At 32.8% G+C, this 14,805-nt stretch overlaps 1 protein-coding gene across 5 annotated transcripts in view; it reads right to left on the bottom strand.

Annotated features, from left to right (window-relative positions):
• Positions 1-14,805, bottom strand: part of Lrba (LPS responsive beige-like anchor protein) — a 542,935-nt gene that overhangs the window by 378,595 nt on the left and 149,535 nt on the right. For all 5 annotated transcript variants that reach the window (XM_076932608.1, XM_076932607.1, XM_076932609.1 and 2 more), the window contains exon 34: positions 14,347-14,408. In XM_076932608.1, the coding sequence (XP_076788723.1) occupies positions 14,347-14,408 (62 nt within the window). The remainder of the gene's footprint in view (positions 1-14,346; positions 14,409-14,805) is intronic.

Genomic DNA, 14,805 nt, shown 5'->3' with positions numbered 1-14,805 from the left:
TGTCTTTAAACTTTTTTCTAATTATATGACTATCATTGTAAATTTTAGAAGAAAAATCATTCCAATAGTATTAATCGAGACACTCGAGATGCTCCTAACTCTTAAACCCTGAAACTCCTACTGATAATTTGAAAAGGATATAGAGTATCAATTCATTGTTCCAAATACCTATATAGATCCTCTTGCATACTCAACACATTAGTTACATCTTTTTGCTTGAGAATTAAAAAAAAAAAAAAAAAAAAAAAAAGCTGTCTTAACTTCTTATGTCAAAACCATTGCAGAAGCAATGGTGCTAGAAATTAATGTAATTAAAGCTGTTATACCAGCAATAATGTACATGACTTGAAACTGAAAATGGACCCCCAGACAGACCTATTAATTTAACAGGGCTGGCAAGCCAAGGATGGGTAAGATTCTGCACAGAGCCTTACCAACCTAAGACAGAAATGCATTGCTTTTGATAATGCATATTCTACGACAGCACAACAGGTAGGGAAGACATACTTGTCAGAATAACCTAAGACAGGCTCATTCTGGTTTATAAAATAAAAAAGGGGGAGATGTGGAGAGCTTTTGGGGCTGCCTAGCAAGAATCTGAAATTGGCCAAGGACAAGGAAATGGGCTGCTTGGAAGAAATATGACATAGGACATGGACATGGAAATGGACTGCAGGCAGGAATCTGACATTAAGCTAGAGCAAAGAAGTAACTTCAGGCAGAAATCTAAATCCTAGGCTAGAACAAAGAAGAAATTACAGGCAGGAATCTAAAACTTAAGGTAAAACAAAGAAGCAGGCTTCAGGCATAAAAATGACTTTGGGCTAGGACAGGGAAGTAGGCTCAGATATTTTGATCATCCTAATAAGTCCTTAGAAATAGTGATCACAGGACTCTATTTATTGTCCTTCATGATCTTCAACTATCTGTGTTTATTCTCTTGCTTGTTCCTTGACTATTTGCATCTGTTGTATTGCTAGTTCCTCAACCTATAACTGACCTTAATACTTGCATGTAATTTAAATGGTACAGGGGCAAAGAAGGAGGAGGAGGGGTAAGATAGGGGATTAATGGGGGGGATGGGGAAAGGGGATGACATCTGAAATGTAAATAAATAAAATATCAAATAGAAAAATAGAAAAAAATAAAGTCAAGACTATGTTATTTTGTCCACAATAACCTTAAGTTACCTGTACATCATTCATTGTTAGGTTTTCAGCTATGTACTTTTTCTCAAGACTGAATTGACTAATTACTCTCTCTTGAGGTTCCATGTTAATGTTAAAATTGCTTTCATCTTTTTCTATGAATGATAAATATAATCTGTACATCCTTTTCAGTAGAATGAACATCAAATTCTTTGTGACAATAAATGAACATGGACTGTCTCTCTAAAATTTGGTATACTCTTTAATTTTTTAGTCAATGTTTTATAATATTTATTGAGTCAACAACATTCTTAGTTTAGTTTTTTCTTCTCTATTTAACCATTTTAAAATAAGACTGATTTCTAAGCATTATATAGCTATATAGAATGTTATTGATGTTTATATGCTAATTTTTTGTCCTATACTATTTTATCAATTTTGATAAATCTTTGGTACATACTTTGTGTTTTATGCATATGAACTCAAGTCAACAGCTAACAGAAAATGTCATGGCTCTCTCTATTCAGGTACCCATTACTTCTTTCTCTTGTTCTCTGGCTAGGATTTCTATCACTATGATGAGTAAGAATAGAGAAAATGAATAATTTAATCAGATTCTGCATTGAGAGAAGTTTCAGTTTCATAGGTTCAACAGCCATTCTTCATTTTTTGATGATTAATCTGACTGCTATTTCAAAAGATAACCCTTGAACTCTGCTTTCTACAGTCTGCTGGCAACCATTTCAAGTGTATTCTTTTTATTTCATTTACTGAGTTCCAAAATGTTTGATTCTTCTATGGACTCTGTCTCACTGCTAAATTTCTCATTCATAGCATGAAATGCTTTCCTACTTCACTGAATTGTCTGTACGTCTTTGTATTTGTTGAGTTTTCTTGAAACTAGTCTTTAAACTCTTTTATTTAGCAAGCTGACATTTCTCCTTTCCTTTGAGTTCTATTGGTTGAGGGTTATTGTTCCTTTGGGGGGTCCTTAAATTGTTATTTATACAATAGGAAAGCTTTCTATTGAATAAATGACTGTTCACTGGCATAATGGCATACGTCAGCTGAGTATGTTACACTGGCTATGGGTACAAATGAACACATACTGTAATCTCCATACAGTTTCTTTGCTTATAACTAATAAATGTCACGAATGCTCATGGAAATGCTGCAGTAGGTAGGATGCCATCATCTTAGTTGGGACAGGTTCACCAGCAGCTCAGGATTGGCACTCAAAACCACAGGTGTTGAGCACACAAGAGTTTCAATAATTTATGTAGACTGAGGATTTTAGAATAAGCCAGGAAGGCTAAGGTAGGAAAGTGCCAAGAGAAAAGAAAGTGCCTAAAAGACACCATCAGTTATGTAGTGAAAGAAATGATCTGGTGGTCCAATTATGCCTGACACAGCATATCTGGTAATTAAGGGCAGAGTTTCTGTCAGTGTCTGAGACCCCTGTAGAAGCCCTACTTGTCCTTGGCTGGTGAAGACATTCAACACAATAAAACATCCCTGGCCACCAGTGGGTTCCTGGCTGCTTTCCAGGCCTTCATGTGGGTAGATGAACCTCCCTGATATATGCATGTTTTCCTGAGAAAACAATCAATATTTTTTATAATATTTTGAAAACAGAACAAACATTCAGGTTTCATAAATACCAATGTCAAATTATGAAAATACAAATGTACTATAAACTATAAACTAATTATTAAGTATCTACTAATTTTCTGAACTCAATATTCTAACTGGTCAAAAAAAAACAATTTATGTGGGAACTATAATATTATCCATTAAAGTAAGTTGTGGAATTTGCAATTAAACATGGTTTATATAAAAGAAAGGAATAAAGACTAAATTAACAAACATTTAAACTCATAATTAATAAGTTGTATTCTTACATTAAATATTAAAATGTTAAGTGTTATGGTTTATTTTGGCTTTGGTTGGTTGGTTTTTGTTATCCTAGTTTGGGATTTATTCATTGTGATATTTATCTATCTATACATTCATTTGTTTACAAGGGAGAATATACCTGTGCTGTCTTTCTTTTTTTTTTTTTTTTTTCTGTTTAGCAAGGTGTCATATAGCCCAGGCTGACTCTCACATTCTACATAGCCATAGCTGAACTTGAACATCTGATCCTTCTATATATAAACCTACTATCTTAGCAGGCTCTCCTGTGAGGGGATAACAGGCTACAGCATATGTCTCAAGTGTTTTCCTTTTTAAAGCCCTGTTGCTATGTTACTTAGGCTGGCCATACATACATACATACATACATACATACATACATTTATATATACATACATACAAAAATGCCCAAGCAATCCTCCTGCCTCAAACTGCTGAGGAGCTGGACTGCAGTGACACAGTGCTAGGGTTTGGATTTTTAATTAAATGTCAACACTCATTTTTGAAACATTATATAGTTACCTGCCATTACTTTAAAAAAAAAATAAACTGGATTTGCTAAGTTCCAGTGACCTAAAGAGATGACAAAAACACTATCATGAGTCAAAGAAAGTGGTCAGAAAAGAGATATTTGAATAAAGAGGGACATGTGTGAACACAAAACTGAGAAATATTATACATAAGACCAAAGGCCAAAACTTGTTCTTGCTATGGATGCAGTAGACTTCAGAGCTCAAAGGAAGCTTTCAGTGACTTTTCAGGAGCATTGGCTGTTTGTCAGCACTCTCTCAACAGTGCATATGTCTAGACACTGTCCCTATCATAAGCACATGCCAGAAAAGAATAAGGCAGAAGTGTAAAGAAAAAGCCTTATTCCATCTTCACATCAAATGGAATGTCCTTCTGTGACAGTAAAAACGAGTAACTGCCCTTGGTACCAGTCTCATTTTTGTGAACCCATTTATATATAAAAGCATAGTATGGTAGTATGAGTGAATGAAACATATCTAAGTAACTATTAAGTTAAAAATAAAAGAAAATTAATTTTATTAAAATCTAAGCAAACAGCTCAATTTTATGTTTGTTAGCAAAAAAGTAACATCAAATGAATCCCTATGTACAAGAAAACAAATATTTTAAAAGCAAGTATGCATAGAATGTATAAGCTGTAGAACTAAGAGCAAATGGAGATTTTAAAACTACAAAAGATAAGGATAACATATACTCAAACATTTAATTATTATGAATATATCCTAATTTGCTTTCGAGTATGCCTAAAATTCATTCTTCAATCAATAACAAATTTCTAATACTTTCCTAATTCAGTTCTTTGTTAGTATTTTTCACTGTTCAATACAGAAAGTGTGGTTTCCATAGACAGCATAGTTGTTCTAAGCCTTTCTAGCTTTAAGCTCCCAACAGATGATCATCATTAAGACTACCAGGGCTCCACACTCAGGAGCTATATAAATGTGTCCTATTAGTACATGGTCAGTCTGCTTGGCAACTCGGCTTCTCCAGACATATGGTAACTCGTGCCCTTTGAGGTCTGAAGTCAAGTCTTCAGGGAATCTCAAAGCCTGAACTAAAATTACAAGGCGGGTTCATTAAAGACTGCTGGAGGGAGAGCATGAAAGACATCCATTACAACTATATAAAACAGCTAATTATTTTTTAAACATTTTAAAGCCATCTAATGTACTCAATGTAATAGAAAGTATTTGCCAATCAAGTTACTTTTTAAAGCATTAGTTTCATGACCTGTCCATTTTTCATCATGGCTAAGACCTCCATCCTCAGTACACTTAACACTCATTTCACAATGATCAAATAAAGATTTTAATATCATAGAAGTAAATTAAATTAACTCATGCTCTCTAAAGGCTCTCCTACAGATTTACAAGCATGTTCCATATGCGCTCATTGTTTCTTTCTAAAATTTGGTTTGGATTAACATACACTAATATCTTGAACTCAGCCAGACAAATACATACAGAAATGTTTCTATAACATTCTATAAAGGTGTCTGTTTCTATAATTTTTAATTATAAACTGATACTCATAAAAAGTATGAGTATAAATTAATATAAAACCTCAGTCAATATAAAAAAGAAAACATATATGATAGCTGGACTGTTCAACTGTAAAATGTTTAAAATTAAAAGACTTTCCATGAATTGATAAACAGGAATTGATATAGTTGAATATCTTCACATTGTCTGAACTTTTTAATACAAAAGCATAAATATTTTCTAATTAATAACTGCTGTCGCTTTAACTGTTCAAATGTCTAGACACTTTTTCACTTGGAAGAATAAAATTACTATTTATTAAGTTTCACAACAAAAGAATGTTACTATTGAATATTTATTCGAGTAACAAATCTTTATAAAATGTTACATAAAATTCATTAGCTTGTCTCAATCATTTCTTCAAAGTACATATAGCTGGTTTGTGACAGACTAATTCCAAAAAGCAATTACAACTTCAATCCATATGTAAAAAGACAACAGAAACAAGTACATTAACTCATTTTTTTTAAAAAAAAAAAATCTAATGAAAACAGATTACCAATGATTTATATGGATGTCCAGTGCTGAAGTTAATTACAAGTAACCCAATAAAATAGTGCCTTTATTATTGTGTAGCAAGTAGCAGCCGTAGCCTTGAAGCAGAGCTCTGTATGCTCCCTTTCAAATGCACAGTCCCACAGCACACAGCATTAAGAATTAAACACGTGGTAAATAAGCCCATACAGAAAACAGCAGTTTTTAACTAAAAGCAGAAACTTTCCTGCTGTTTAACTATTTGGAGCCATCTGATTCTACACACTAACTACCATACATGCATGTAATGCATTGAAAAAACTGTCATGATTAATATAAAATGAGATTTTAATTCAATGCTCAAGCTTAACTTCAAATAAAGAATAATTGTAAACACACACACATCCACATTTGGTTAGAATTCATCATGAGCAAGTAAGATTTATGTTTATGCTGTAACATGATATGTCTTCAGAAGTAAACATCATACTACATACACCCATAAAACTCCAGTCTTGGATTTTAACATATACAATCTAAGAAACATACAAAAAATACTAATTTCTTATGTGTTGATCCATAACCCACTGGCAAATCATACACGACTTTGGTTGTGGAAAGGCACAAGATTCAGTAATCTCTAATTATTTATCAATGCACTTAATAAGATGTTAGCTGATACCTAATACAGCACGAAAGTCCTAAAGCAGGCTCTGGATGGACAATATGATGTCAGCCATTCTTGCACCTACAACATAACTTAAATAGTAATAAAAGTAACTTGAAAATTTCAACATGATGCTCAAAGTTGTGTTATTTAATAGTATTATTTACATGTATAAATTTCAAGAGGTAAGACGAAGTAATCAACAACAACTCTATCACCTTGTGTACTTAGTATAGTTTTTGGAGCAGATTCTGGTTCTTAAAAGAAATTTCTCCAATGCTATTCTACCTTATTCCAAACTGACAAAATTTAACTTTGAGAAGCATCATGTAACACAAATTTTTAATGATGATGATATATTTAGTAAGTTTTTAAAGGTTTTGAAAATCAGTAAATTAAACATGAAATATGTTAAAATAAAGATGGTATAAATGAGAACTAGATTTTACAAAGGAGACCTTCCACAATGAGGTTACTAACAGTACCCATGTTTCCTGTATTTTGGCACACTAGCCTTCCTAGGAAGAGCTATCATTATGATGAGAAGCAGAGTGGTAGAGTCACCTGTGGAGTCTACAGAAGAAAGCCAATGTGACCAATAACTGTTATCTATATAGAAAAGAACACAAAAATTGTTGGGCTTTGAGAAACACTTAGAGTTAACACTTTATGGTTCAAGATGAAAACAGGTTAGACAGCACATGTGATTATAAATATAGATAATAATCACAGAGATAAAAATAGTGTTATTTTATTTTGTGAGATAAAGATATAAGACATAAGATAACTTCCTGGGAGGAAAAAAAGAGGCACTGAGGATACTGATGAAGGGAAAGATTCTGTGTGCTAGAAATAAAAGTCAGTACTAACAACTTCAACTTTCACGAGCAGTTCTGTATACTTTTACAAATAGTAACTAACAAGATCTCAGTGCACTCATAGCTCTCAATAAGAAACCAAATCTTTGGAATTTAAAAGACACCAATTCACTCAATGTTATTTGTTAGCCAGTAACAGGGGGAAAAATGTTTACAAATATTCAAAGTCAGTCATCCTGGAATTTTCCTCCCTCAATCATTTCTTTCAAGAATACCCAAAGTCACGTATCTTCATATGTTGTTGCATCATGTTGTAACATCTAAACATCAATGACATAAGATAGTGGCATGACCAAAAATAGGAACTATCAAGATACAATAGATGGAATGCTTACCAAATACTCTAACTCTACCTGTGAAGGCACTACAGCACACTAAATAATCTTACCTCAAAACTCACTAAGCAGTATAAATGCTTTAAAGAGAAGCAATATGTAACTCTAGATACAAAAAGCTAGAAAGGCCAAAATTAATTAAGTACTCTGTCTAAAATCCATTATTATATTAAAAGTATGTTTGTATAAAAATGCCATACTTGAATATACTTGAGCCTTTAAAAAGTCATCAAAGGTAGATTTTAAAACTACAGTTTCAAGCTAACCTTTTGTAATACCACAACTAGAAGACTGATGTAAAGTTGAATTAGGAAGGTGAGCAACACGCAATAGTAACTGCGAAACACTGACCTGTGCTCACAATTACCTTAAAGTCAAAGAGAAATGCCATACTCTGGATACTCCCAAAGAGAAATGCCATACTCTGGATACTCCCATTTGAGTTCCTCCCTTTTCCTCTCTCAATCCAAAATTTAAAGAGGAGTTGTAAAACAGCAGGGAGTCAAATTAAAACACACTCTATTTTCAAATGTCTCCATACTCCCAGGCTGACTTCCTGTCAGGAAGAGTTCCATTTCACTGAATACCCCAATCAGCAGGGAGCTTGCAGAATTAAGTGCCAGTTGATATTACTTTGTTTTACATTTACCACCCTTGAGAATAATGTTCAAAGGTGTCGTTACATAGTCAGCATGGTCTCATCCTTCTGACTAGACCGCCAAGCCACAGGGTGCACTGCCCATTCCAAAATGTACCTTTAAAGTTGTGTTCTCTAAATCCTAGTGTGCGGCTAAAGCAACAGGACGCCTGTATTTCAAATTGAACCCAGTATGTAAAATAAAATAATGTTTTTCTTTGGCTGTAAAAAGCACTTTAATTAATATCAAAAAAAGTCTACATCAAAAGTAAACAAACAGCAGTGTATAGTGTATGTTCACTAACCTACCATTTGATTTCAACATTTTAATACACATTTTGTTCTTGAAAACAATACACTTGATTTACTTAGATTTTTGTTATGTTCTTGCTGTTGTATAAATATATAGGTTTCCACCTTCAAATATAAAGGTATTTTTATAAAGTTTTGGAACAAATTCAAAACACTGGGTGGTTAAGCATGTAGTTAATAAACTGATGTCTTTTTTTTTAATTGTCAGTGATTCTAAGATTTTTATGATCAGTTCAACTATCATCTGTAGCTCTCAGAAATGTCTTATCTATGCGGAGAAGGTCTTTAGCATCATCTTATAAGGTCAACTATTTACACTGCACAAAAATTAAATTAGCTCTGAACACTTCAATGAGAATAACTATTCTTCCATTTACTACAAATTACACAGATAAAGTGCTCACTGTTGCTTTGTGCCAGAACTGACTGATTACATTGGAAGATATTTTTTCTCCCATATTAATGGTTGGGACTATGCTATTGATTCTTATTCCATTAGCAATCAAAAGATCATTGGTACTGACAATAATAAAAGCTCAGAAACAGTCAATTTATATCCACTAATTTTCTAAAAGTGTATTTCAAGGAAGAGGTATAAAAACATCAAAATGAAAAAAAGTAACATAATAAAAATGCTGAACTATAAAACTGTATTAATCCTGGTTGGACCTTGGTACATATAAACCACTCTTAAAGAAATCAATTGCCCCCCAAAGTACTATTTACCTTGTAAAAGTGGTTGGTTACAAAGGATATAGAATATTTACAACATGTCAAAGAGTATGTTTCAACATTTAGTACATTTTCTAAATCTGATGCTATGCAAACAGCTTTCAGCAAGGAGAAAAAAATAGTGATTTCCTTCTACTTAAATTAAATTAGATTATTTTCAAAATTTCAGTCACATACAAGATATTAATTTACTTGTATTTATGTATTTGTACTTGTATTATGTAATTTACTTGTATTTATTTTTCAATAACCTGAGGTTCAATATTTCTTACACTGTTTATCATGTCAGATGTAAGAAATGAATGCTAGGCTTAGGCCAATATAGTGCCTTAAAGGTAATTGAAGTAGTCCAAAGCAAGGGGGAGTAGGGGGAAGACAGACAGACAGACTCTACACAAAATTTTCTCAAAAGAGGTCATTAGGAGATAGCATAGAAGCATGGGCCTGTAATCCCAAAACATGAGAAACAGAGACAGAAAGCACTGCTGGTTCTAGACCAGTCTGGGCTACATAGTGAGGCTACAGATCAAAAAGTAAAAAGCAAAAACAAAGTCATCACCTCCTTTTAACTAAGACCTGAAGCTCATCAGTTAATATGTACACAAAATATATCATGTCCTTCTTTCAAAATGTACAGCAAAAATTCAGAATTCAAATTAGTCTTTCAGATTACAGTAGAATTAGAATAAGATTATTCTTGAGTAAGATGGATTCTGCTTGTTAGAGAAAACTTTCCAATGGCATTAAAACATAAGAATTGATATGAATAAGGATTTCTTATCTAAGTAGGTAAGCATATTAATCTATTCATCTAGGAATGTTTATCCAGCTGTTGTTACTAATATGTACTGTAGAAAAAAAAAACGACAAGAACTGGTTTTCTGCCACCAACTTTAGTGTAATCAAAGAAACAAAAATTGTAACATAAGAACTAAAACAGCTCTTAGGTCTCTCAGTTTAACTTCAGCCTTCGCACTGGGTAACTGAATTCAATGTTGGAGCAGCCATACTAAAAACTGACAGTGAGCAAAAGCTAATGGGATGCAGTTATTTTTACCGTACTTTACAGTCAAAGCAAGCACATACATTTTTTAAAGGATTTTGAGTGTGAAGAGAATTGGCTCTTGTAAAATCAAATCAATTAGTTATGTCACTACTCTATAGATACAGTATTCTAGTAATCTCCAATCTTGAGAAAGACGCAGGAGGATAACAAGATTCAGGCCAGAATGAGATGCACAGGAAGACCCTGTCTCATCTTGCTCTCCCAAGAAACAAACAAACAAACAAACAAAAGGCTATAATATTCGTAACTTATTCAACAAACATTAATGAAATTTTCTATATTCAGATAAGCATCATCTTTAGGCCTTCTACAAATAAATACACACCAAAGTTTAAATTCTGCTGTAACAGAATTCATACACACACACACACACAAATCAACATAAACTTAAAAAGAAAAGGATGCTGACCGCTATGTGTCTATGTGACTATCTGCAGTTGTTAATTGCCAATTCAAAGACACAGCTAACTCAAGTGAAAAATCACCAACCCTATCAGTACCTTCATGTGAAGAAAGTATTTCCAAAAATATTAATAATGTTGATTTATCTTTTTAAAAAGATCAGGCTAAACATTTCAATAGACTTTTGCTGCTGGCTGGTAACTCAGACAGGATGCCAAGGCAGACTACATGGTGCTGTTAGTTTTTCTATAGACTGTATGCATTTCTGATAAATGGGAAAAGAATAGATGACCTGGCAGAAGGCTCAGACAATAATATGTGATTTACAGGACATGAATGCCGCTACCACAAGATTTATCTGACAGCCCTCTCCGATAGTGGACTGTTGAGTATCCGATGGAATGATTTCTAGTCTAGAAAGTCTACTACTGAGTAGCCATACACATTATTTATTTATTAGATGTTTTGGGTTGAAACCATTTTTAAATGATGCACTTCACAATGCACAGTCATAAATTTAGCTTTAAGCCCATGAAGGGAGGTAGTGTTATTGGAATGTATGTCAGACTGAATTAGAGTGAGCAACACAACACTTTTATAAAGTGGCCTAGAATGCAATGTCAGTTCTTTCAAAAATGATATTAATGTCAAATGAGGAAGATACAAGCACTTTATACAGCAGTGAAGTAATATTACTTGAAACATTTATTTAATATTTTCTTTAAAATCATTTAAACAGGTTCATACACAAACACGACAAATAGGAAGGCATTAATAAGTTGTTTGCCTTTTTTTTTTTACAAATTGAATTTGGGATATAGCTGAAAATTTTTTCAACTTATTTGTGTGTCTGGAAATACTGAATGTAGTTATATTTTAAGGAAAGCAACTTGGGCTAAGGATGTGGCTCTTTGGCAGAGCATTTGTCTAATATGTGCAAGGCCCAAGATGTATTCCACAGCACTGAAAGAAATTAATTTTAAGAAAAAAAGATGAATGTTTAGAGCCTACCTAGTACTTACTTTATATCAGATGCAATACATATATTAATCTAAAAAATTTTACTCAAAATCAAAATAGTAAGATTTCCAACTCTATTAACACAGCCTAGATATTTTAAATAGGATAAACTATGAAATCATGCTTAATCAACTAGTAACAAGGAAAGAGTAAGAAATGTGTTGGCCAAGCCCTTAAAGAGTTTTACAGTGATACATTTTCTCTATTGACAGCAATTCACATATGATCAGATCTTTAATTTGCACTGTAAATATATTTTGTATTAAAGTATGGTTAAAAACCTTGCTTTTCAATTTTTAAAAGAAAATAAGTTGTGAATAAACTCAAGAAAAATAATCAGTATAGCTGACTGCCATGAAATTAACACCAACTAATTTGTAAAGTTCTAAATCAAATTTGCAGATGTTAAGTTCATAAGCATATCCCATTATTTATGTGATTAAAAAGGAGTTTTTGACCTGATCTTTTGATCTTTGGCACTCAGTCCTTTCCATCTCCTCTTAAAAAATTAATTAAAAATTTAGCAAGATGGTAGCTTTTTACTTCCCACCCTATCTCAAACTAAAAAAAATTATCAATCAAACTCAAGACAGCCCCACCCAGTATCTGCAAAATGTCCCCTTGAAATTCAATTTCATATATCCTCAGCTTTCATGTAGAAAAAGACAGTTCACTTCTTTACAAAATAAATCACTTTTGTGATTACCAAGTTGACCTCTTTGAATTAGGAAAATTCAAAGTGAAAAATGTAATTATCACCCTGGAACAATCTGTATACATGTGGAGCTAATTCTAGCTTCATTTTTCACACTATGTCACATCTCGTAGAGATGCCATGGGACTTTTTGAAGAAAACTCATAAAAAGTGCTGAGGACTTCAAATACCTAATAATGTATGTTATTCAAACAAAAGCCTTGAGAATTTTTGATTTTTAAAACTTACTCTTCTAAGTGATTTCCATATGCCATTTGATCAGACAAGCATTAAGCAGCACAGTGACACCCATGACAAATGGCTGTTATCATGTGTCATTCTTTATCTGAGCAGCTCTGACATTTGGATACATATTGTGCTATATTTAAAGTAGCTTTCATGTACCAAACCAAATTCAATCCTAAACTAAAAGGAGAAACTTCATTATTAAAATTTACATATGAAACAACTATATCAGTATAAACAACAGAACCATAATCTTACAAAGAAGCTATGAGAACTAAAAGGAAAAGTAATTTCGTTTATTATTATTTGCATTTTAATTCTTTAATCCTTTTTTACAATCCAGACTCCATCCCCCTCCCAGTCTGCCCCCAAACCTCGTCACTTCCTATACCTCTCCCCCCCCCCCCCCCCCCCCCAAGGTTCTGATATAAAACTGTATATAGATATACAGATATAAAACTGTATCTGGTGATTTTCATACAAGAAATAAACAATCAATTATTTAAAGTCAGGTGGCTTAATGAGAAATTTTACCAAGGGAGATTCTGGGAAAGAAGTATTCTAAACAAAATAGTTAAATTTTAGAATACACATAAAAATCAAAGAATAATAAGCCCTTTAAGAAATGTAACTGCTCCTTCGAAGTTCATTATAAAATTCCATTAGCTATACTCTCTAGGAGTAATTGTTCTTATTGCACTGTATTGATAACACATAGTATTGATTTTTCACACCTTCTATGATTCTTTAATTTGTATTCATGAAATGTCCATCAGCACAGTCTGAATATATTTGGCAACATAGACACTAAAATAAATAAATCAATGCAAAGAAACATTAATTTTGTATTATCCTTATTCGTTAGGCAAGGAAACCATGAGAGTTGTAAATGAAGGTCAAAGGTGTTGAAATGGGTCAAAACCCTTGACCTCTAAAGCAATACCCTTCCTATTAAAAAAGGCTATTTTAAAGTTTTAAACACAGGAATTTACTACCAGCAAGATACCACTTTTAAAAGACAACAGAAGGGAAAAAAAAAAAAAAACCCTCTCAATAAAAACATTCATTTGTTTACTTGAAAAACAAAAACAAAACATCACAAGATATATAAATTTTATTTAAGTTTTAAAAATCATTAAAGCTAACCACAAGGTTTCTAAACGTTGGGATTAATTTTGCTCTGAGGAATTTGCTTTGTACATCTTATGATGATGGCTGCCACATCTTTGTTGGTATTTTCCCAAGTCTACTGTGTATGTCAAAAATAATTAGCAATGACAAGGATTCAAAATTATTTATTACTCATTTTATAACCTCTGCACAAAAGGGAAGCAAACTCATGATTCCCAAGGGAATTCAGAGAGGCACTCTACAAAGTACATAAATAAAGCTACTTCTATATCCTTAATAAACAGAGCAAAGACAGTCATTTCAGTATCAACTGCTCCAAACATTTTAATATAATTCTAAAAACTGCTTTTTCTCATTTATCTCTCTCTCTCTCTCTCTCTCTCTCTCTCTCTCTCTCTCTCTCTCTCTCTCTCACCCACCCACACACACACACACACACTCAGTTCATGTTTCAAAATCATCTATACTATATTTAAGTAATCATTTTAAGATAGAAATTAATTATTTTAATATAATACTCAAAACTTTTTGCCATAAAAATTTAATAAAGCAAGAAGCTGTCAAACAAACACACAAGAACTTCCTTCTACATCGACATGTGATGTTGTTTGCACCCACCTGGGAACACAGCAGCATGACCAGCTCCACAACTGAACTGCTGGACTTCATGCAGACCAGACCTAATTTAAAAAGAAGGTTATTCAGAAAACACAAAGTTTTTAAAAATTCCAGAGATTCATTTTTACGCTATTTTTGTCCAAACTGATTTAAAACAAAAATGTTAATACTGTGCTAAGAACTATACCTGTACACATTAGTTTGTGTAACTAAACAAAGTACTCTGTGGTTACTTTAAACTTGGTATCAAAATGACCACTTCTGTAAACTATTTTATTTTAACTTTCAGGATACTCAAACAATTTTGACTTCTTCTATAATGATAGTTCATGTTACTTATAGAAAAGCATACAACATATGCCATATTGATCATGATCATCTACATGTTGTTTGGGAGAGACCTGATCATTATACATGCAGAGAAGGGAAATAGCTCCCTGACCTTTGCTTTCTCCACCA

This window comes from Arvicanthis niloticus, chromosome 4 (genome assembly GCF_011762505.2).
Source record: "Arvicanthis niloticus isolate mArvNil1 chromosome 4, mArvNil1.pat.X, whole genome shotgun sequence".
NCBI lineage: Eukaryota > Metazoa > Chordata > Mammalia > Rodentia > Muridae > Arvicanthis > Arvicanthis niloticus.
The sequence above is the reverse complement of the archived record's forward strand: the minus strand, read 5'-3'. Positions and strand labels throughout refer to the sequence as shown.